Below are 23,446 nucleotides of genomic sequence, written 5' to 3' on the forward strand. Positions count from 1 at the left end.
TGTGCATGGCCCTGCATGGCAGCTACACAAAGTCAGCCAAGGCCATAACCTCCTTTGCATGTTCCAAAGGCAAGAATGAAAGTAGTCAGATTCACTGTAACACAAGTATTACTCTGAGGAGGACTTGAGAGAGGACCTTCTTCAGGGACTGCAAGCAAAAAGCATATACAATAAGACCACCTCCTGGAAGCACTTGGCACGATCATCAGAAACCAATCTAGGTGCAAGAACACATGGGAATTCTTATTCTGCAAGGCTTTTGGCACCACTATCAACATCTCGGTAAAGACTGCAGGAGCTGACTAAAGCCCAAATGGCAACAGTCTATAGGGAAAGGACTCATTCAGTGCAAACTGTAAGAACTGTCATTGCACACTTCAAATAATGGCATCCATCAACTCCATCCAAATGCTTGCAGAAAGCAAAGGCATGATCACCTGTAGGCTGACCATCCAGAAATAGACATAACAGATGTACTGGCTGAAGTCGAGGAGATTAGAACACGATGGAAACAGTTCATCCTTACTGAGACCAGGAGTGTAGACGGCAAAACCCTCTAGCCACCACTAAAACTCAGAGCTTCTACAGCTCCTCTGAAGAGAAGAGCCTGGGTCCATCCCACAAGTTCCTCTGAAATGCACTAACCCACTAGTACAACTTTTTCTGGGGGAGTAGTGGTACGTTCCTCAGCATGTCTTACAGAAACCAGATATAGACTTTGACCCTTTATGATAAGTCTCTCAGGTTGAATTTGGAGAAATATTCCTCATGGGTAGTCCCAAAATAAAATTAGGACTGTGAAGGAGTCATGGTCAACATGAGTAACCTAAAAAGGAGGGGGGACCCATACAGCATGTGACAAACTGCCTTGGGCACTGACAAGGTCTTGTCCTCTTTTGAAGTTATCCAGCTCAAAAAAGGTGGATCATAACCCCTTCCCTTCAAGCCTATTCCTCTTTTCACAACTTCCACAAAACTATACCATTGTCTACAAACCACAAATCCATAACATTGTGTATAAACTTAACAATTGTCCATCCATTTCCAACCTCGTACCATACAACTATATATCCCTTCCAGGAAAATATGTTCATCGGACAAATACCTATTACCTGCATCCAAATCCAACAATTCTGCTGGCAAATCATTACTCTCCCACCACCTTGCTAAATCCTGGAATTCCATCCCACTAAAAATATGACAAGAACACTCCTTAAAATCATTTAAAGCTCAATTCATGTCCTACCTACTCAGCTACTAGCTCTGTACATGTGATGTTCCTGGATAATCTCCAAACCCTTACTGTCACCACTCTTATATAACTGGCCATAATATAGATACTTCTTCACAATCTCTTACTATTGGACTATCATCTACCCCTCTCTACTACTATCTATGTCTCTCTTTTATCTGGACATTCTCAATATTCCTTCATAATTTGTAACCATTTTCATTCAATAATTACTTCACAGTCTCCTACTCAATATTTACAGCTGATTCCATTTGAAAGCGACTAGAAACTTACACATTTGACATCAACTAATATTTTACTGTATTCATGTTTTAACTGCTAGGTTTTCATTAACTCGTATCATTACTAATCTACATATTGATATTTACTATTCTATGTATGCATCTTTAATATATTTGGCTGTCATACCATTACTATTCTATGTATGCATGTACATACTTTTATTACGTAAATCTTGTATAACTCCTTTCTACTTATTCTGTAAAATGGAGCAATTCTCCACGGGCCTCCAGTGAAAATAGGACTTGTGCCCAGTCGGACCTTCCTGGTAAACAAAATATTAATAAATATTAACAAATGTTGAATAAATTAAAAACTTTTAGTTATGTACTCACCATAACTTCAGATGTTTGGGATCCATCTCGCCTACATTCTGACTGATGGGTTCGGAGCCGATCCTCGGCTCCGACTCGGCACGCTTATGCCAAAGAACGAAGTCTCTCATTGGCTGAGCTTACTATATCCCAGGATGCACCACTACCAGTCCCCCAGATCTAGTTTGTCCGCATACATGCACACATGCATGCACTGCTTATATAACATTGACAGATGATACAAGATAAAAAACAGTAGAACTCAAACTGTTCAATCTCTTCTGATCTCCAAGGCAGGGGGAAGGAGGGTGGGTATTAGGAATGTAGGCGAGATGGATCCCAAACATCTGAAGTTATGGTGAGTACATAACTAAAAGATGTTATGTGATCCTATCTCGCCTACATTCTGACTGATGGGACAGCGTCCCTAGCACCTAAATCCTGGGTGGCTCACTGGAAAACACTCCTGAGTACCGTGGAACCAAAAGATGCTCGCCCTTTAGATGCCACATCCAATTTATAGTGGGAAATGAAAGTGTGCGGGTTGGACCAAGTAGCCGCAGCACAAATCTCAGAAATAGCGAGCTTTGAATGGAATGCAACAGAGGTAGCCATAGCTTTAGTAGAGTGAGCTTTGACAGAAGTTGTAAGTTGTTTATTTGAAGAGGAATAAGCCTGAGTTATGCAATCTCTGATCCATTTGGCAATAGTAGCTTTAGTGATGGTTTTACCCAGTTTATTATCTGAAAAGGACACAAACAATTGATCTGTTTTTGAATTTGTTGAGTCCTATCTAGATAGAAGCGCAATTGCCTGTGAACATCCAATGTATGGAAGGTGTATTCCGCTTTTTGAAAATTTTGGAAAGAAAACTGGTAGCTCAAAGACTGTTGGAGACAGAGATTGGAACAAACTTTTGGGACAAAAGATGGATTAGGCCTAAGTGATACTCTATCCTTGTGAAAAATCAAGTACGGTGGTTTGATAGATAGGGCTTGAAGTTCTGAAACTCTTCTTGCAGAGGTAATTGCAATTAAGAAGGCAGTTTTCCAAGACAGATATTTCAAATCACATGAAGCAGCCGGTTCAAAGGGGGAAGATGTTAAGGCACGAAGTACCAAATCAAGATCCCACGGAGGCGCAGGATGGAAAACTGGGGGTCTTAAAAGCACCGCACCTTTCATGAAAGTTTTACATAATCTGCTGCTCATCAACGGTGGGTCTATGGAACCGTGAAATTTGGAGATAGCTGCTAGTTGGACTTTAATAGTAGAGACTGAAGATCCTTGATTAAACAAGGATGTTAAAAATTTTAAGACCTCTGGTATCGGGGCAGTAATATGGTCTAAGCCTCTGAGTTGAGCCCAGATAGCAAACCTCTTCCACTTACTGTGATACAATTTCTTAGTGGTGGGTTTGTGGGCTGAAGATAAAATGTGAATAACTTCCGGGTCCAAGGTGTGATTTCTGACTAAAGTCGGAAGAGGAGGAGCCAAGCTGTTAATTTCAAAGTGTGAAGGGACTGGTGCTGTTGTCCCGACTGATGAACCAGAAGGTCCGGAATTAGATCCAAGAACCAAGGACCGTCCAGGGTATATTTCTGTAGGTAGGGGAACCATACCTGACGAGGCCAGTACGGGGCAATTAGAATCATTGTGGACCCCAATTGGGAAGCTTTCTGGATGACTTTGGGGAGGAGTGGAATCGGAGGGAAAGCATAAAGCAGTCCTGTTGGCCAAGGTTGGACTAGAGCATCCGTAGCTGTCTCCCTTGCGGGGTCAAGGAAAAGAACCTTTGCACTTGTGTTTTAGTGGTGTTGCAAACAGGTCGCAGCACGGAGTCCCCACCTTTGAAAATCTGAGCTGCTACTGTTTGTTCAGAGACCACTCGTGAGGAGAGGGAATAGTCCTGCTCAGTCTGTCTGCTAATACATTGGATTTTCCTGGAATGTGGGTCACTACCAGGAAGCGCTTGGTAGCCACTGCCCATTCCCACACCCTCATGGCCTCTCTGCAAAGGGGATAAGATCTGGTCCCTCCCTGTTTGTTTAGATACCAGACCACCGACATGTTGTCTGTGTGGATGGCGATAATGCCTTGAGGGAGAAACTTGTGGAGGGCTTTGTAGGGACAGAAGTACAGCCCTCATTTCCAACACATTGATATGGAGAAATGTTTCGTTTGGAAGCCAAGAACCTTGAACTGACCTGCCCAGACAATGCCCCCACCCGTCTGGGAGGCATCCGTTGTCAAGGTGGCCACGGAGGGTATAACAAAGGGTCTTCCCTGATTCAGATTGGATGGCAGAAGCCACCAGCGGAGGTCCCGTTTGCACGTTTCTGTAATCAGTATGTGATGATTGAGGGGGAGATCCTGAAAAGACCATTGTGTCGATAATAGCTACTGGAGAATCCTCATGTGCAATCTTGCCAGAGGAACTAGGAGAACCGTGGCAGACATTGAACCTAAAAGTTGCAGGACCATCCTGGCTGGGGCTTTGGATCTTAGAAGCAGGGCTCGGACTTGATCTTGTAATGTTTGTATCCTTTCGGTAGGAAGGAAGATTCGCATCAATTTTGAGTCTATCTCTGCTCCTATGAATCTTATGCGCTGAGAAGGCAGCAAGACAGACTTTGACCAGTTGAATGTAATTCCCAGGGAAGCACCCAGGGAGATGGTGGCTTGTAGGTTCTCTAGTAGTAGATGCCTGGTGGTGGCAGTCAGGAGCCAGTCGTCCAGATAGGGAAACACTTGGAATCCGAGACTCCTGTGGTGAGCAGTCACTACTGCCAAACACTTGGTGAACACCCTGGGGGCTGTGGTGAGACCAAAGGGCAGTGCACAAAATTGGAAATGACTGTCTCCCAGGCTGAAGCGCAGATACCTCCTGGACGCCTGATGTATCGGTATGTGATAATAGGCATCCTTGAGATCTATGGAGCACATCCAAACATCTTTCTCCAACAATGGGAGAATGGATTGTAAAGTGACCATTCGGAATTTGGACTTCATGACGGACTGGTTTAGTTTGCTGAGATCCAAAATGGGTCTCAGGTCCCCTGTCTTTTTTGGCACTAAAAAGAACCTTGAGTAATTTCCGGATCCGATCTGGTCTGTGGGGACCGGTTGGATGACTCCTTTCTAGCAGCTTTGAAGCTTCTGCGGCTGCAATTTCCCTTTGACTGGGTGGTGGGTCCGGGATTTTTTTGGACGGTGGGGGTGGGCGTGTGAAGGGAATGGTGTAACCTCCGGCAATAATCCGAAGCACCCATCTGTCCTGAGTAATAGACTCCCAGGCTTTTAGGTGCTTGGCAAAATGGCACCCGACTGGCTCCGGAGCAGCACAGCCGGGCAATCCCTCATGGAGTGTGGGAGGCTGGAGAGCCACGAAAGGACTCGCGGTCTCCAGTGTTGCGGGGGCCTCTGCCGCCTCTGGGACGGCGTCTCCCAGAAAAATTTCCCCCTCCTCTGCCTCTGGAAGGGGAATCTTCCTGCTGTTGAGGAAAGAATTTCTGTGATTTGCGGAACCACATCTTCCCTCCTCTTTTGGCCTTGGGATAAGGCCGAAAGGGAGTGGAAAATCGTGCTCTGAGTCGGATTATTGCCGGAGGTTACACCATTCCCTTCACACGCCCACCCCCACCGTCCAAAAAAATCCCGGACCCACCACCCAGTCAAAGGGAAATTGCAGATAAAGGCAGATAAAGTCTTTCCCTCCTGCTCAAAGCGGGTAAGAGTGTCTTTTACCTTGGGTCCAAACAAAGAGGACCCATCAAAGGGAGCATCGGCAAAGGAAGACTTGAAGGCCTCCGCGAAATGACACAAACGGAGCCAGGCTTGTCTTCGTAGAGCCACGCCTGTGCCTGCTGCTCTGCCCGCCCCTTCGGCCGCATATGAAATGAGCCTCATGGACGAGTTAGAAATCGAGGTAAGGGTAGCCAACTGAGAGCCAACCGACTGGGCTAGCTGCCCAGGTAGGTTACCTGAGAGGGAGTCTGAGAGCTCCTTGACCAGATCCCTCTGTAGTCTGGTGAAATGTGCCAAATAATTCAGGGACCTCAGAGTAAAGGCCGCTGAAGTCAGGGTGCGCTTCCGTGCGGTCCATGCTCCTAGACTCCTTATTAGGAGGATGGACGGACGTTGAAGCCTCTGCCACGTCCTGCTGGGTAGCAGATGCCACCACCATGGCATCTACAGCCACGCCTTTCGTTAAGAACTCCTTCTCGGGTGGGGCAGACAAAAATTTGTTAGGGCGAGAAGGCACTGGTTCCACAGTATCTGGATGTTCCCACGCCCTCCGACAAACCAAATCTAGGAGCTCGTCGAAGGGCGGAGACACCCAGGAGGCGGAGGGCTGAGCCCCGAAGGCCTTGAGGAACACCGACTCATCAGCGGAGGGGATTTGGAATTCCAGCCGCCTCGTTGCTTGAGGATCTCTAGAATGTCTGCAAATGAGACATCATCCGAGGACGACTTTGGGGACCCCTCCGCATCATCAAGATCAGTGTCCGATGTAAGAGACTCATCGGGGGAGCCTACGTGCTTCCTCTTGCACGATCTCTTCCTTGGGGGCTCCTCCGAAGACAACTCCGAAAGACCCTCAGGAGGAGGGGAACCCCCAGTGGGGGTAACCACAGGCCCCGGGGCTCCGCTGCCTAGAGACAGGGGAACTGCCAAAGACCCAGTCTCCATGCCCAGGGAAGGTGCCGGTAAAGCCGTAGAGATGGCCAAAGAAGATTTGGCCAAGGCACTCCTCATAGCTCTGAAGGCCAGACCCCCAGAATCCTGGGAGGGTCCAGTCTCCAGAGCCATGATAGCAGACGGAAGTCCCGCGGCCGAAGCACCGCGAGGGAGGCTTGGAACAGACTGCATTGGTCCCGAAACGTCACCCCCGGGCCCGGCCGAAGAAGTCCGTGTGCTAAACTCGGACCCGAAGGCTGGGGTTGGAGTAAGGGTCGGAGCCGACCCTAGGATCTCCACTGGCTCCATCAGCACCTGCTCCGACGGAGCCGAAGCGGTCGGAGGAGGAATGGCAATGGAATGGGCTATCGGCTCCGAAGCCAATTGGGTCGGAGCCGAAACAAATTTCTGAAAGACTGGGGACTGGAAAAGTCTTTGGAGTACCCTGTCTATGTCCGAATCTGACATCCTTGATGACCTGGAAGAGACCGAACGGGTCCGAGTAGGCCTCTCCAACGGCTCCAAGGGACTAGGGGACCGGCTCGAATCGACTCGATAATTATCGGCGCCGAAGGAGTGTCCAAACCAATTTCCATCGGTGCGAAGAGGGCTTGGCGCTGAGGAGGAAGTGTCTGAGCGGACAACCTTCATCGGCTCCAAGATCAGTGGAGCCGATGAAGGTGACCCGCCTCTCGAGGCCCCAGCCGTCGGCTCCGAACCCAGAGGAGTCGAGGCTGGAGGCATCGAGGCAGACCGTTCCGCCCTCGGCTCCGAAGTCCGTGGAGCCGAAGGAGAAGCCTGCCTATGTCTTTTGGCGGTTGGTTCCGACGGGCTGGTCGGAGCCGGCGCCCTTTCTTCTTTGCAGGAGAAGGAGAGGAAGCTAAAGCCTCTTCAAATGAGGGTTTAATAAGGCCTTTTAAAATAAGTTTATTTTTCCTCTCTTGGAGGACCCTCGAGGAAAACGCGTGGCACACGCTACAGGACTCCTGCAAATGTTTGGCGCCCAAACAGTACACACAGAGAGAATGGTCATCTGTTATTGACATTTTGAAACTGCACTTAGTGCACTTCTTAAAACCTGAAGGCCTAGGAGCTTGTGACATTATGGCAACCAATTTAGTGAACTAGCAAAAACCAAACACACTAACTATCACAGAAAAATTTCTTTTCTTTTTTTTTTTTTTTTTTTAACCAAAGGCTGTCACAAATAGACAAAATAACTAAAGGGGTCCAAGAGCCCCTAGATAAAACGGGACTTGAACAACAACGGACTGACAGGGGAAGGCCCTTCAACTCAAAGGGGACCTCTAGTCAGAAAATACGCAATCACCACACAAATATTTAACAGAAAAAATTCACTCTCACACAAAAACACAAGATAGCTGTTAAAACAGCTTTTTGTTGAAATTTTAGGAAATTCCTGACAGGAAAGTAAGTGAAGAAAACACTACTTAGCTCAGCCAGCTCGAGACCACGTCTTTGCTTGTTAGCGGCAAACGAGATCTGGGGGACTGGTAGTGGTGCATCCTGGGATATAGTAAGCTCAGCCAATAAGAGACTTCGTTCTTTGGCATAAGCGTGCCGAGTCGGAGCCGAGGATCGGCTCCGAACCCATCAGTCAGAATGTAGGCGAGATAGGATCACATAACATCAGATATTAAAGTTAACACTCACCTTTCTTTCTCCCCAGATCTGATTAACGGTCTTCAACCCTCGCCGAGTATCTGAACCATCGATTACGTCATCATGAACTAGACTAGCAGTATGGATCATCTCTGTTATCAACGCTATAGCCCGTTGACCTGACAGCAGCTCCCTAGTAACATAAAGAAGTGAGGCCTAGAGTATTAGTTACAGAGAGCAGATCCACAGCTTCAACTCACAATGTTATACTTTTTGACAATATAAATCTTGCTTGTTCCATCATCTGAATAATGCATTTCCACTATGCAAAAAAAATAGGTAAAAAAAATGGAATCCACAATTCCTTTCCCAATTAAACAAAATCAAAAGTTCAGGAAAAGCAAACAGCAGCAAAACATAGTAAAGACTAATCTGCTTTTGAATTACCCTGAAATGTACATTTCTACCTAACAGAGACAGAGAGAGAAAGACAGATGTTGTGAAATGTACACTTAAATACAGAGAATTGATTATGACAAGTGCCCCATTACATATAAAAGGATGGAATAAAAGATTTCATTTTCCACTTCTGAGCTCCTTCTTCTAAAACACTAACTGGCTGAAGACATTCCAGGCTAAATATGATATATATGATTCATAAGTTGCAGCAGCAGCAGTTAATTGCTGCCTACCACTGTATGAATTATATTAAAACGGTAATTGGCTAACTCCCGGTCCTCTCTGAAAACTTACACTCAAGCCTAAACAATCAGAATCAAGTTTTCCAATCTCAAAGAAAGCTAGGCTATAGATCTCTTCTAGCTCCACAATTCTTAAACAAACTCTTTAAGAACCCAGCTTCTGAGACTACTGTCTTCAAATTGTATTTTGCGATGCACTTAAGCAAATTCACCAGGCACTTCCTTTAAAAAAAAAATAGTTTAACTTAAATTCCAAAACAAATAAGATAATAATCAGTTGACAATAATGTACTCATATTACATTTTATTTGGCTAATTGACAAAATTAAAGAAGGAAAACCAAAAAATGAGAAAGTAACACCATGTGGGAAATGTGTTTAGCAACGGAGGGAAAAACATCTAAAGGTGTTAGTGTTCTTTGCCTTAAACTTCTTAAAATGAAATAAATCAATTTCCTTTAGCTAATTCAAAGTGCCTCACTCTATACTTGCCACTAATTCATACTGAATTAATGGGGAAGTACAGTTGTGTGAGGCACTTTGCATAAAGCACTTGAACAAAACACATTGCGATCTGCATATAATATCAAAACACACACCAGGATGAAATAAATTCTTTACTGATGTATCTGGTACCTCGGCTTACGCCTTCAAAGAATGATTTTTTTATATCAAGCAGCCATTTTTTATGTACTGTTCCATCAATTAATTATCTAATTGTTGATTCCAATAAAACAATTAAATTAAACATTAAATTCATTTCAACACATTCAATAAAGTGCCTGTGCTATATTCCCTTATCTATAATCAACTTTTTTCTTGTTAAACACATTATATTTTTATCAAGATTTCTTTTAATCAGAAATAGGAAATTTCATGAACCCCTATATATTAATATTAAATAACACATTACATGGAAAATTCATGATCCCGAGAAAATATAAATGTTAATATTACTTGTATACATAAATTACAAATATTCATTACAAACGTAAACTAATATACTGTGCAGTATATCTGGGCTACCCCAAGTTGAACTAAAGTACTGATAGGGAACCCAGTGTCATGTTGCCCATGCTACTTAACTCATTGATCCTAGGGTGTTATACCTTAACTATTGTACTCATGAAAATATTTTATAAATTATTGACATTTAAATCCAATTCCATGTTTAATTCCCTAGGATATAAGGTCCTGAAATTGATTATACATTTCGTTTAGAACAGGGTTAGACTACCTACTAGTTCTTTTCCTCTCTGCTGTTTGGGTTTGGCCAACACACCAAAAAAGAAGGCTTCATCTGAGCCTTCATGGGTTCAAATAAAATGTTCAGCTACAGGACTTTCTATCCTGCCCCTTCTAATACCTCCCATGTGCTCCATGATTTTCTTTTTCACGGCCCTTTTGGTTTGACCTATATACCACTTGGCTGGAGTACAACCACAGCCTCTGATGTATACTGTCCCCCCAGACACACAATTATATGAGCCCCTGGCAGTGTAAGTTTTACCATTGATGTTAACCCCATGCAAGTTTTTAATTTTCTTATATATGATGCACTTCCCACAAGGAAAACTTAATTTCCTGCCATGTTTACTTTCCAATTTATCTAAAGACAGTAGTCCTTTCAGATTTTTAGACCTACTGTAAGAAAATGTAACCTTATCTGGAAAAATCCTACCATATTTTTCATCGCTGAGAATAATAGGCCAATATCTATTGACCAAACCTCTCAGTACATCTGAAAATGGGGAGAATTTCCTCACAAAAAATAAGGCTTCTTGTACTTCATAATTTTCCCTGTGATATAATCTACTTCCCTCTGTTCTATCTATTCTACCTTCTTGTTCATGTGTTAGCCCCAACTTCTTCTTGACTCTGTTTTTCGCTGTTGATAAAACATTCTCTGAATATCCCCTTCTATATAATTTGTCCCTCACCTTATTAAATTCAAATGCTAACCCATCTTTCTTGAAGGTGTTGTTCACAATACGCAAATATTGCCCATAAGGTAACGATGCCAATAAATGGGGAAAGTGCAAAATTGTTGAACGCTGTGTCTTTGACAAAGGGTTTGAATGCCATTGTAAAATTCTCATCTACATAAAACTCCAGATCCAAATATTGCACTGCAGTTCTACTGGTACTAAAGGTAAACCCAAGGCCAAAATTGTTGTCCTGCAGTTTAGATATAAAGTCACCAAACTCATACATATCCCCCTTGCAGATGAAAATAAGGTTGTCTATGTATCTTTTGAACATCAGAACTTTATTTTTATAATATTCCGTGTTGTACATACTAACTTTTTCAAAATAATCCATAAACAAAATTGCATAGACAGGGGCATATGAAGCCCCCATCGCTGTCCCTTCCATCTGCAAGAATATCAAATTTTATTATCAAATGTGAAAATTGTGTGTTAGAGAAAATTCTAACAACCTAATCAAGAAATCCGTCAATGGGCCTTCCCCTAGCATGTTCTTTACTGCCTTCAATCCCCACTCATGTTTAATGTTTGTATAAAGGGATTTTACATCTACACTGGCCCAATATAAATCACGGGACCACTTCATGCCCCCTACTAAATCTGCCAACTCTTTTCCATTCTTGATATGGGATGCGACTTTACTCAAATGTATTTTCAAATGAAATTCCAAAAATATACCTATGTTCTGCAGGAAAGCCCCTTTACCCGACACTATAGGTCTCCCAGGGCGATTTTCAACATTTTTGTGCAACTTGGGTATTACGTTAAAAATCGCATTTCTGGTGTTTCTGATAGACAGCTTACTCACATCCGCAGAATTCAAAAAACCTACTCTCTCTCCCCCCTCTAATATTTCTAATCGGACACTATTGAAATCTGCGACTGGGTTGCAAGATAATTTTTTATATACTGTGTTGTCTTCTAGCAATGTGCAAGCTATCCCATTGTACTGAGTCCTATTCATAACCACCCAGGTTCCACCTTTGTCCGCCTGGGTGAAAACATACCTATTACTGTTACATCATAACCTCTGCAGGGCATCCATTGACTTTTTTGTTAAATTAAAAGCCCTGAACTGTCTCATAAACATGTCATATTCTTTTTCCACCTGTTTGCATAAAACGGTTTCAAATGTGGAAACACTGATCGACAATTTTGGCAGCATGAAACGGATCTTGTACGGTACTTGTGGCATTGCCATCTTACCATAACCGGTAAAAAAAACTTGCAACCTCATTAACAGTGGCTTCACCCCCCCCCCCCCAATCATTTCCCTCACATGAAGACGAACCTTCATAATCATATACAGACATATTAAGTAAGGGATCCTCTTCATTTTCACTTTCCAACTCATTAGCATGTCCGCCCCCCTAAATTGCATCAACCACACTACTATTAACATTATACACATCAGCTTTCCTAACTATGCTTTGCTTATTATCAAAAAATATCTTTAAATGCAATTTGCGACAAAACCTGGTTATTTCCAAAATCAACTATGAAAGGCTAGGACAAAAAGTGGGGATATAGTTAACTCCCTTATCCAACAAAGAAAAAGCATTATAGTCCAAGTCCAAATCAGACAAATGTAACACTTTTAAATTGTCCACGAGTTCTTAACCCTGGATTTGGACCCAATGCACTCGCGTTCCCTTCAGCATCATAATTAACTCACTCTCCTTCAATTTCTCTTCCTCCTGCTCCTGTTCCTGCAGCCGTATTGATTTCCCTCATTCTGATTTCCATCATTGTCGTTGGAACCTCCTTGCCATCTACGCCCTCGACCCTTGCCGATTTTCAAATTCTCCTTCCTGGAACCTGACACCATTGACTCCTCGCTGAGCTCAATGAATGAAACACTTTTTTGCTGCTATTTGAAGCCAGCTCCCCTGAGGATACAGAGGAGTCCTAAAATTCCTGCTCCTGCTTGCCCAGTCGGCTGGCCTTCTGTCTACCTCTCGAATCCTTCTGTTGCCAGGTGAAGATCAAGCTATTCTTGTAGTCAGTCACATCTCTAACTTTCCTTTCTTTCGAACCATCACGGCTTCCTCTGCCTTGTCCACCTGCTCCTTCACTTCCTTTACCTTCTATTCGAAAATGGCATTGGATATTTTTTTCTGCCAAATCAGTCTGGGTCTGGAGAATTTCCGCTCTGAGCTTCTCCCGTTGTCACATGTTTCGTTTAACAAGAACTCTCAACCAAGCTTTGGTGCAGGCCGATGACGCGGCATTCCACTCATTTAACAAATCACGCTAGTCTTCTGCAAAGTCATAGGTGGGCAATTTAATGATTCTAAGACCCCCAAGGGATGATGTCCAACGTTAGATATTTTACAAGCAGTTTTATGTCATAATACGTTATCTCCTTAATGAGCAGCCTTTCCAATTTTGAAAAATCAACCTCATTCGGGCTCTCTTCACCCATCATCAAAGGATCCTCCTCTCATATTCTGGATTCTCGCTCCAACCAAATATCTGCACAAGTGAAACAGGAACCATCTGCTGCCATATTCCTCGGTGCCACTGCATTTGAACAAAACACACTGTGATCTGCGTATAACACCAAAACACACACCACACCAGGATGAAATAAATTCTTTACTGACGTATCTGGTACCACAGCTTACGTCTTCAGGGAATGATTTTTTACATCAAACAGCCATCTTTTATGTACTGTACCATCAATTAATTATCCAATTGTTGATTCCAATAAAACAATTAAACATTAAATTCATTTCAACATATTCAAAAAAGTGCCCGTGCTATATTCCCTTATCTATAACCAACTTTTTTCTTGTTGAACACATTATATTTTTTATCGCATTATATTTTTTATCAAAATTTCTTTTAATCAGAAATAGGAAATTTCATGAATCCCTATATATTAATATTAAATAACACATTATATACAAAATTCATGATCCTGACAAAATATAAATGTTAATATTACTTGTATGCAATTTATTTGGCTAACTGACAAAATTAAAGAAGGAAAACCAAAAAATGAGACAAAGTAACAACATGTGGGAAATGTGTTTAGCAACGGAGGGAAAACATCTAAAGGTGTTGGTGTTCCTTGCATTAAACTTCTTAAAATGAAATACATCAATTTTCTTTAGCTAATTCAAAGTGCTTCACTCTATACTTGCCACTAATTCATACTGAATTAACGGGGAAGCACAGTTGTGTGAGGCACTTTGCATAAAGTACAGTTGGGTATGTAATTTCTCACTACAGAGGATTGTCAAGTAGATCACCAGTGTTTGTTATAAAGGACAGCATACTTGTGCTACTACCTTAGGTTCTTCTTTGGTGAAAAAAGCTCCTTTGTGCCTATTAACAGAATTGGAGTACTGATACCCTATCAATGCGGAAGTGGAGGTGCCAAGTCATCCTTAAACAATTTGCCCAGGTTGTGAAGGCTGGAAGTAGTGGGTAAGCAAGGACGACTCCTCTCCTAAATATTAAAGGTTAGGTAATATTCCTTGTCCACATGCAGAGTTCTTTAGATGTTATCTCTTTCAGAGATGATGGAGGGATGTGTACTTCAGTAACGATTTACTCAAACACCTAATGTTATGGTAAGCTGCAAACACAACCATGCTGTCCACATCTTAGGGATCACCACTGCAGTAATATTCTTGATAGTGGTGAGAGTACCAGGCCTTCACAAACCCAGTAGAATGACTGAGGCAAAGGACACCATACTCCTAGACTGAAAGTCTACTTTGTAATGTTAGAAGAAGGTGCAGGCAATCATTCAAGTGTCTGCATTGCAGATGCCCAGGGCTTAAGATATGTTTGAATAATGCTGTCATAGTGGCTGGCACCCTATTGTAATGTGTTCCCAATGCAACATTCAATTTTTTTCTGACTCGCAGCAAAAAAAGTTCATAAAGCTGGTCATAAATTTGGAAATTGTCTGATTATTTACTGCTTCCATCTGGAATGATGTGAACAGTTGATCTCATTTCCTGATCTCTTTTTCTGACAACGTAACACCTCAGCTGCATGTGGACATCTAAAAGACGCAACAGTTTTTCTCCTTTAATCTGTGGGTTAGGGGAGAAGTAGGATGGTGTATGGTCTGGCTGAGGCTCAGTTCTGATATATCTTAGGAATAAAGGAAGGTTAAATCCCCAGGATAACTCTTTGTGTGAAAAACTATGGGTCTAACATTCAGATATCCTTCTGGATGACATGAAGGCCTCCAGAAATATTATTTCCAGCACTGGAATTTAAGTAGGGCTGACACTCTGGGTATGACTGGAGCCCTTGTCAGTTACTGTAGTACGAAAGTCAGGTCACACAAAAGAGGCGATGTATTTCATGGAAGAGTTATTTGTAGGGCCCCTCTCAAGAACTGCTGCATGCGTGCAGCAGAGAAGCATCTATCAACATCCAAGAAGAGATGGCAGACAGATGTTCTTTGAAGTGTAAGAAATGCCTTTGGACATGAACTCTGGTAGCTATAGCAGGAGTTTTAACATTGGAGAGCAATTAGGAAATATTTCCTTGGTGCTGCAACAAACTAAGAACCTTCCCAATTTTGAAATGTATGGTTTCCTGGTGTTTGATCTCATGGGGTCTTGTAAGACCTTAACCACCTTACATGGAAATCTGAAACCAAAGGGAATGAGACTTGAGATCCAGAAAGGTACCTCAAGATTTTTGAGGTTCAGATGGACAGAGTGTCTTCCTTTTATTTTAATATAGTGCTGTGCTGTGCTGAAATAGGAATGGCGTCTCTTGTGCCATCTGCAACAGGATTAAAACCATGTTAACATGGTATAAAACAGAGCCACCAAGAGAAGTGCCATCCCAGCTGCTTAATTAATTCTCTGTGATAGAAGGGAAAGTACAGCAGATCATTTCCAGAAGTCACACTGTAGACATTCTCTGGAGTAGAAAGTAGTAATTCAGTGGCTGTTGTCAATGTTGGACAGATCCACTAACAAATGCAACTGTCTCTCTCAGATGGTGCTGAAGACTCATGGATCTGGTCTCCATTTGTAGGTGCTGACGCAGGACTGACTATGTCTGTCTGCTAGAATGCACTGTCCCCAGGCGATATAAGTGACTTGCAGATGTAGACTCACACACATGTGATCATGTCTCACACTAGCAATAACAACCTGCAGAGATGGTTGTAGTGCATACTTCCCTGCTTGTTAATGCACTACATTAGTGTGGTACTGTTGGTCATTATCTTTTAGTCCCCAACCTGAAAACACTTTCAAAATACCTTAGTGCAAGTAATAAAATCATCATCTCTTTCAAGTTTACCCATGTGTCACTGACCTTCAGAAGCCCCAGATAGGCACCCCATGCAAAGCCCGATGCATCTATGGTGACAGTCTGGCTTGAGGAGGGCATAGTTTCATAGATAACTACTAGGCTACTGACCTATGATAATTAAAAAAAACTAGTCTTACATACCTATGGTAGTTTTTAGCACTTACATTTTGCATACAAATAATCCAGAGGTTAGCAAAAGAAGAATATCCTAGGCCATTTACTTGTTGTGCCTACTCATGAGGGACATGGGTGCTAAAGCAGGAATGCACCTGCAGTTTCCTATCAATTCATCCAAATTATGTTTGAATAGAGTGAAATGTACTTTGCATTATGTGGAGTGGAAGATGGCATCACTGAAAAAGTATTCTCTATGATACATACCTACCCCTCCAACATGTTCTCTTTACATTGTAAAACAAATTGAAATCCCCTTGAACAGAAGCTCATGCTAACAACAGACTTGCAAATGTGTACTAGGGCTGACAACATAGGGTCTGCCAAAGCTCTACACTCCTGGGCAGTTGTTGTTGCTTAGCCTGTATGATGCTGAGCAGATGGATAAGGATTTAAGACAGTCTGCATAGCTTTTTTTGACTCAGTTGCTTTATATTTGCAGTAAGAAAGTGTTCTGGTTGCTCCAGTTGCAACAAGTATTTGGACATTTAGATAATAAGTGGGGCATTATATTCAATGATGTAGGTTGAGTACAGTGGAATCGTTTAATCCCTGCACATGGTCACTATACCTTTAGCTATAAGCTGTGTGATGAATAAGGACTTCCTTACTCCTTGCTCACCATGTATCCACCGTTGCACCAGCCTGATTGGTCTCAACTTTGGCTTCTCACTAGATGAATTCCTTCCTTATAGAGGGAAAGAGTGGAATCCACAGGCACAGAGGGTTCAGGTGAGGAAGCCAGATGCTCTTCAGGTACCACTAAATCTTTCTTTTATGTTGTTAGTCTACTGGTATCATCAAAATCAACACCAACATATGGCCCAAAGCTCTCAACATCTCATCGGCCTGCAGTAGACAGAGAGAAAAGTGATGTTAATAATAGGGAGTTCTTCCTGAAGACCTGGACTCTTTTGGTACCTAGCAGAGCTCCCAGAAAAACATTCTTCTTAGCTAGTTCCCTTTCAGATCTGTGAATGTTCAGGGCAAATTCCAGGTGGGACAGACCAGACATGGCAGTAACCCAACAGGTTCATTGGAGTATCATACACAATTGATTTAGAAAAACATTACAAGCCTAGCCATTGCAGTTTCTGTACTTGCCCTGTCCATGATGGACTGAGGGCCACACCCGGGGGTGAATTTACAGTTACCCCTTCATTTGTCTAAATTACATTTAGAGAAAGTGAGGGGCTAAGTTCTTGATGTGGGGTGCAAGTTTATTTGAAAGGTGAGGTATGCTTTGAGAGACATATCTAACTGGTCAACATATCTTGTTTATATTACCATGTAGATTTAAGATCCCTACAGTGGGTATTTATGGTGTTTTTAGTTTTATGAACAATCAGGAGTGGACCATTTGCAGCCCTGTAGAGCATGTAGAGATCACTACTGAGGAGACTAAGAGTCAGAACAGAGTGACACAGCTTTTAGATGCTCTGCATAGCTAAGGGAGCTCAAACCAATTGTTTTTTTAACAGGAAACTTTTTTTTTTCTTTTCCTAGCTAATCCATATGCCTAGACAGACACATGTCCAAGAATGCATTATATTTAAATTAGGCATAATAAGGGAGTAGAATGAGATAATAACTTATGTGAACTTAGATGATATGCCTTTAGTAAATGGCGGGGCTGGGCAGAAGGATTTCCTAACATCAGCAGAGACATGGTGGTTGAAGAGTTCACAGTCCACAAATGTGCCCAGGTTTCTAATGACCATATCTATTTGGGGTTAGGCATTTATGTGGCAGGTGCAGGGGTGTTTCCTGTTTCCTGAAATATATAATGCTACTTTTCTGCATTAAGCTTTAGCCCATGGTCCTGACACCATGTGGGTACCATCTGGAGTGCTGATAACAGTCCAGGTTTGCAGTTGTCAACAAACTTGACAACCACTGAGCCTTGACATCACATTTTGCATTACCTAACTATAACCCAAAGAGTAATGGTCCCAGAACACAGTTCTGGGGCATCACTGGTGAGGAGTCTTTTGAGGAAAGTGCATCAAAGCATCTTTCTGTTAGTTAATTTGCTAGCCAAAAAGTGATGTAAGGATTTTTATTTAACTGGATCACTTTATCAATAATGTCAGAGTGAAATAGCGCCATATGTGTTGGCTAGTTCTAGGTAGGCAGTGTTTAATGACATGCCATCAACCAATGCCTTTGTGACTCTTTTGAAAAGTCAACTAGGTTAAGTAGGTAGGATCTGCCTTTCACAAAGACAAAATGGTTTGGGTAGGGAGGAATTAATCTGCCAATATCCTTCTTTATGAATTTTATACTTTACAAATGTTTCTGCTAAGTCTAGTAAGGGTGGGACTGCATGCACTTGGAGATGTACACAGTGGTGTAATCTGCCTGGTGGAGACCAGAGAGACCATTGCTTATCTTGTGGGGGGAAGGGTGGGCAGCTTGGAGAGATGCCCCTTTCAGAAGCGAGAGGTTATCCGCTGTGGAAAGTCCACTGCATATTCCCTCTCTGCACTTCACTAGATGTGTGTTAGGTGAGGGCTGGGAGGGAATGGGGAAAAAAACTCAAACCACTTCTCATGACTGCCTGGATAATGACCCCTCTCGGTCATCTGCCAGTGAAGGGTATAACTAGGCTGATGGACCATAAGAGGGTCCAGTGGTAAGTAAACAGCAGAGGAGAAAAGTTAACAAAAAAAAAAAAGGGAAGAAAAACTGATCAAAAGGTGATCGATTTCTAAAAATTGACAAGCTGCTGGCATCTACCTGTACTTAGCAAAATCTCTCTTCTATGCACTTATTTATGTTTACAATTGTGACGCCCGTGCACTGGCCCAGTAATCAAGCAGCCTCAATCCTCACCACAAGCATCAGTGAGGGGCGTTCACATTTGGAGGATAAAGTACAGTTGTGTACACTTACCATAAATGTAGATGTTCGAGTGTATTCAGTGTTTCAGTCATCACATTTGGGTTATCTGCTTGCAGTAGCCCTCAGTTCGCCTGATTATCAAACTCTTGGGTCCTGCGTCAGTTGCTGTCTCATCTTCGATGGCGTTAGGTAGTCAGGGGTATAAAGCAAGCAGCCAATGCCATTACATCAGTTTTTCTTGCCCCAGATGTCAGGTGCCCCCCTAATGGGAAGCAATTAAATATACATACAAGGTTATACCTCCAACAAAAAAGTAAATACACCAAAAAGCTTTTAAGCATAGTAAAAAGGAATAGAGGTATAGCCAAAAAAGTCAGGGGGCTGGAGGGAGGGTAACCAGGACTGCAACAGTGAATACACTTGAACATCTACATTTATGGTAAGTGTACACAACTGCACTATGTTCTTCTTGTTTCACTGTTGCAGTCATCACATTTGGGTAGATTCCCAAAGCTAAGCATGGGATGAGGAATTTAGATAGCATTAAGATCAGCTATAAGGCCTTGCAAGACTGCAGTGGCAAAACCAGCTCTGGATTTAGAGAAAAATTGCAAATGGTAATGCTTGGTAAAAGTATGTACAGAACTCCAGGTAGCAGCTTCTAGGATGTCCCTGGTAGGGACACCTCTGAGAAAGGCTGTAGAGGTAGATGCAGCCCTGGTTGAATGTGGTTTAGCCCCTGTGGGATAGGTTTTTCCATGGTGCTTATAGCAGAAATTAATGTAATGGCCTATCCATTTAGAAATGGTTTGCTCTGAAATGGCCTTCTCCTCTGCCCCTGCACCAAATGCCACCAGCAGCTGTTCAGAATTCCTGAGAGGTTTAGTCCTGTCCAAGTAAAATCTAAGTTGTCTGTGCACATCTAAGGAGTGCAGTATCCGTTCCCCTTTGTTCTGTGGAGTAGAAAAGAAGGTTGGCAAATGAATGGACTGATTAAGGGCCACACTGGATACTACCTTGGGCATGAAGGAGGGATTGGTCCTGAGGGACACCCTGTCCGCATGAAAGATGAAAGGCTCCACTGCCATAAGGGCCTGTAATTCAGACACCCTTCTTGCTGAAGTGATGGCTAAAAGGAAGGCTGTTTTCCAAGAAAGGAATTTCAACTCTGCATTTGCAACTGGCTCAAAAGGAGGTACAGTAAGTTTTTCCCAATACAAAGTTAAGATCCCAGGCTGGATTAGGGGGTCTCCTTGGTAGTCTTAAGTTTTTGGCCCCTCTGAGGAACTGCTTGAGCAGTGGATGAGAGAAGAGGGGTGGTTCTGTGTTGTAATGAGCTGAAATGGCTGAGGCATGCATTTTGATGGAGGAAAAGGAAAGGCCCTTGTGAAGCATCTCAGTTAAGTATTGCAGAATCTGCGGTAAATTGGGTGCTGCTGTGCTCATCCCCTGAGTTTGGTTCCAGGAACAGAATATTTTCCATTTTTCAGCATAAGATTTTCTAGTACTAGGCCTCCTTGCCTCCAGAATGACATCCAACACTTGTTTACTGAGGAATGGTAACAGAGAGATCAGGTAATTAGCCAGGCTGCCAGGTTCAGGGTTTGAAGCTGAGGGTGCAGAATCTGGCCCTTCTGCTGGGACAGCAGGGTAGGGGTCTGAGGCAGGTGCCATGGTGCCAGCAGTGACACTGTGCAAGAGGGAGTACCAGTGTTGGCGTGGCCAGTCTGGTGCAATCAGTGTCATCCTTGGTTTGTCCTGTTTGATCTTTAGTAGTACCTTGGAGAGGAGAGGCAGAGGAGGAAAGGCATAAACTGATAGATTTTTCCAGGTGAAGGACAGGACATCCACTTTCCAAGGTTTGTGGGGAGTCCTTGTGCAGAATTTGTCCAACTGGTAGTTCTGGGGGGAGGCAAACAAGTCCATCTCTGGGCTCCCCCATTTGTTTATCAACATGTTGAATGTCTTTGGTTCCAGTTTCCACTCATGTGGGTCCATGAGATTTCTGCTTAGATAGTCTGCCAGTGTATTTACCTTTCCTGGCAGGAATTGAGCCTGTAGGTGCACTTGGTAGCTCAAAGCTGTGTTCCACACAGCCATGGCTTGTCTGCACAGAGGGTATGAGTGGGTTCCCCCCTGCTTGTTTATGTACCACATAACAGTGGCGTTGTCCATCTTTACCAGTAATTGTCCTGGAAAAATGTGGTCCTTGAAGGCTGTCAGAGCATTCTGTACAGCTAACATTTTGTTTTGATTGATATGCAGGTGCATTTGAATTGGGTTCCATTTGCCCTGAATGCACCTCCCTGCCAAGTGAGCCCCCCATGCATAGTCTGATGCGTCTGTTAGGGTTTGGGCGGTAGGGGGTAGAGTGAATGGCAGTCCCTTGTTTTGGTGGCAGGCTTCTGCCCACCAAAGGAACTCTTAACTGTAGGCAAGGTATGATGGGAATCATTGCTTCTAGATCCTGAGAATGTTGACACCATAGGCTTTTTAGATACCATTGTAGTTTCCTCATATGTAGTCTTGCATATGGAGTTAGGAGAATGCAGGAGGCCATGAACCCCAAAGGCTTGCAGTATTTGTCTTGCAGATAGCAGGGTCTTTGTGGTCATTAGTTTGAAGTAAACTGTCAAATTAACTTGTTTCTCTGGCATGAGGAAAGCCATCTGGGAAGTTGTGTTCAAGCTTGCCCCCAGGAATACAATTTGTTGGCAGGGTACCAGATGTGATTTCTTTTCATTTATGGTGTACCCCAGAGAAGTTAGCACTTTTTGTACAAACACCAAATGATTCAATAGTATGTCCTGGCTTTCTGCCTGAATTAAGACAACCGTCCAGGTATGGGTATATCTGAATATTTCTTTGCCTGCAAAATGCAATGACTGGAGCCAAGTGCTTTGTGAATACCCTGGGTGCAGTAGATAAGCCAAAGGGCAGTGCAAAGAACTGATAGTGCATGAAGCATGCTTTGAAGCATAGGTATCTTCTGCAAGATTCCCTGATTGGGATATGCAGGCAGGCTTCCTTTATACCCAGTGATGCCAACCAGGTATCCTTGCCTAGCATAGGAAGCAACTGGTGAAGAGTTAGCATCTTGAATTTTGGGATCACCAATAAAGTGTTTAGGATAGAGAGATCCAGGATAGGGATGCCAGGAGTCATCTTTTCTGGGCACCAGAAAAAGTCTTGAGTAGAAACCTTGTCCCCTTTCCTCTTCTGGGACAATTTGAATAGCCCTTATACTTAAGAGAGAGAGAACTTGCTTTTGAGCCTCTGACCACTGATTTAGGGGTGGATCTGGCCAACCGTTTGGGGTTTGTAAAGTGTGGAAGTGGAATCTGTAACCTTGGGGAAACTATATTTAAAACCCATTTGTCCTGGGTAATGAGTTCCCAGTTTTTTGCCTGCAGAGCAATATTTCCCTCTAAAGGAGCAGTCACAGTTGAGAAGGGCTTGGTAGTTTTAAATTTAAGTCATTGAGACAGTTTACCATAAGGGGGAGTCTTACTACTCCCTGCTTTGCAAGTGGAAGCCCCCCACTGCTTATGTCTGTGCGTACCTTGGGACTGAAGCCTGAGTGTTCTGCTGGTTCTGGGTTTGGACTGAGAAGGCCTGGAAGAGGCATGAAAGGACCAATTCTTAGAGGGCCAATGCCTACTAAATCTTGGAGGCTGTACTTGCAGGAAATCTTTAACAGTTTGCATAGATTTAGCTTTTTCCTCCATCTTTTTAAGTACTATTTCTGCTATGTTGCCAAACAGGCGGTCCTGGTTTAAGGGAGCATCCATTAGTTTAGCTTTAACATGATCAGGCAAAGATTGCTCCTTAAACCAAACATGCCTTCTAAGTACAGACCCAGTAACAGCAGCCCTGCAAGATGCCTCTAGTGAATCAAAACCATATTGCAAAGTATGTTTTCCAACTTGTTCAGCAGAATGAATTAAATCCTTTAAATCCTTACTTTCATCACAGTCAGGAATCAACATCATTTTCTGTTTAAGCAATCCAATAATATGCTGCTGATACTTTAACATATGAAACTGGCAGTTTAAGGCCCTAATAGCCAAGGTTGCAGAAGTGTATACCTTCTTACCCCATCTATCCAGCGCCCTGAGGGGGTAGGATTTTTGGCAGTAGTAGCCTTAATGCCTTGGGTCCCTCTGAAATGGTCTCAGGATCCGCAGTAGGATTTTTAAAGAGGAACTTGTGAGAATCAGGAACCCTGTAATATCTATCTGGTTTTCTGGGAGCAGGAGGTAAGGAGTGAGGGGCCAAGCTAGACTCCGAAAAGG

General features: G+C 43.1%; 1 protein-coding gene across 1 annotated transcript in view; it reads right to left on the reverse strand.

Moving 5' to 3' along the window:
- PDSS1 (decaprenyl diphosphate synthase subunit 1) overlaps positions 1 to 23,446 on the reverse strand; it is a 1,043,091-nt gene that overhangs the window by 526,246 nt on the left and 493,399 nt on the right. Inside the window, exon 5 of the mRNA XM_044064551.1 lies at positions 8,199 to 8,340. Within this exon, the coding sequence (XP_043920486.1) occupies positions 8,199 to 8,340 (142 nt within the window). The remainder of the gene's footprint in view (positions 1 to 8,198; positions 8,341 to 23,446) is intronic.

Source organism: Protopterus annectens, chromosome 3.part0 (genome assembly GCF_019279795.1).
Source record: "Protopterus annectens isolate FY-2018-M chromosome 3.part0, PAN1.0, whole genome shotgun sequence".
NCBI classification, from domain to species: domain Eukaryota; kingdom Metazoa; phylum Chordata; order Ceratodontiformes; family Protopteridae; genus Protopterus; species Protopterus annectens.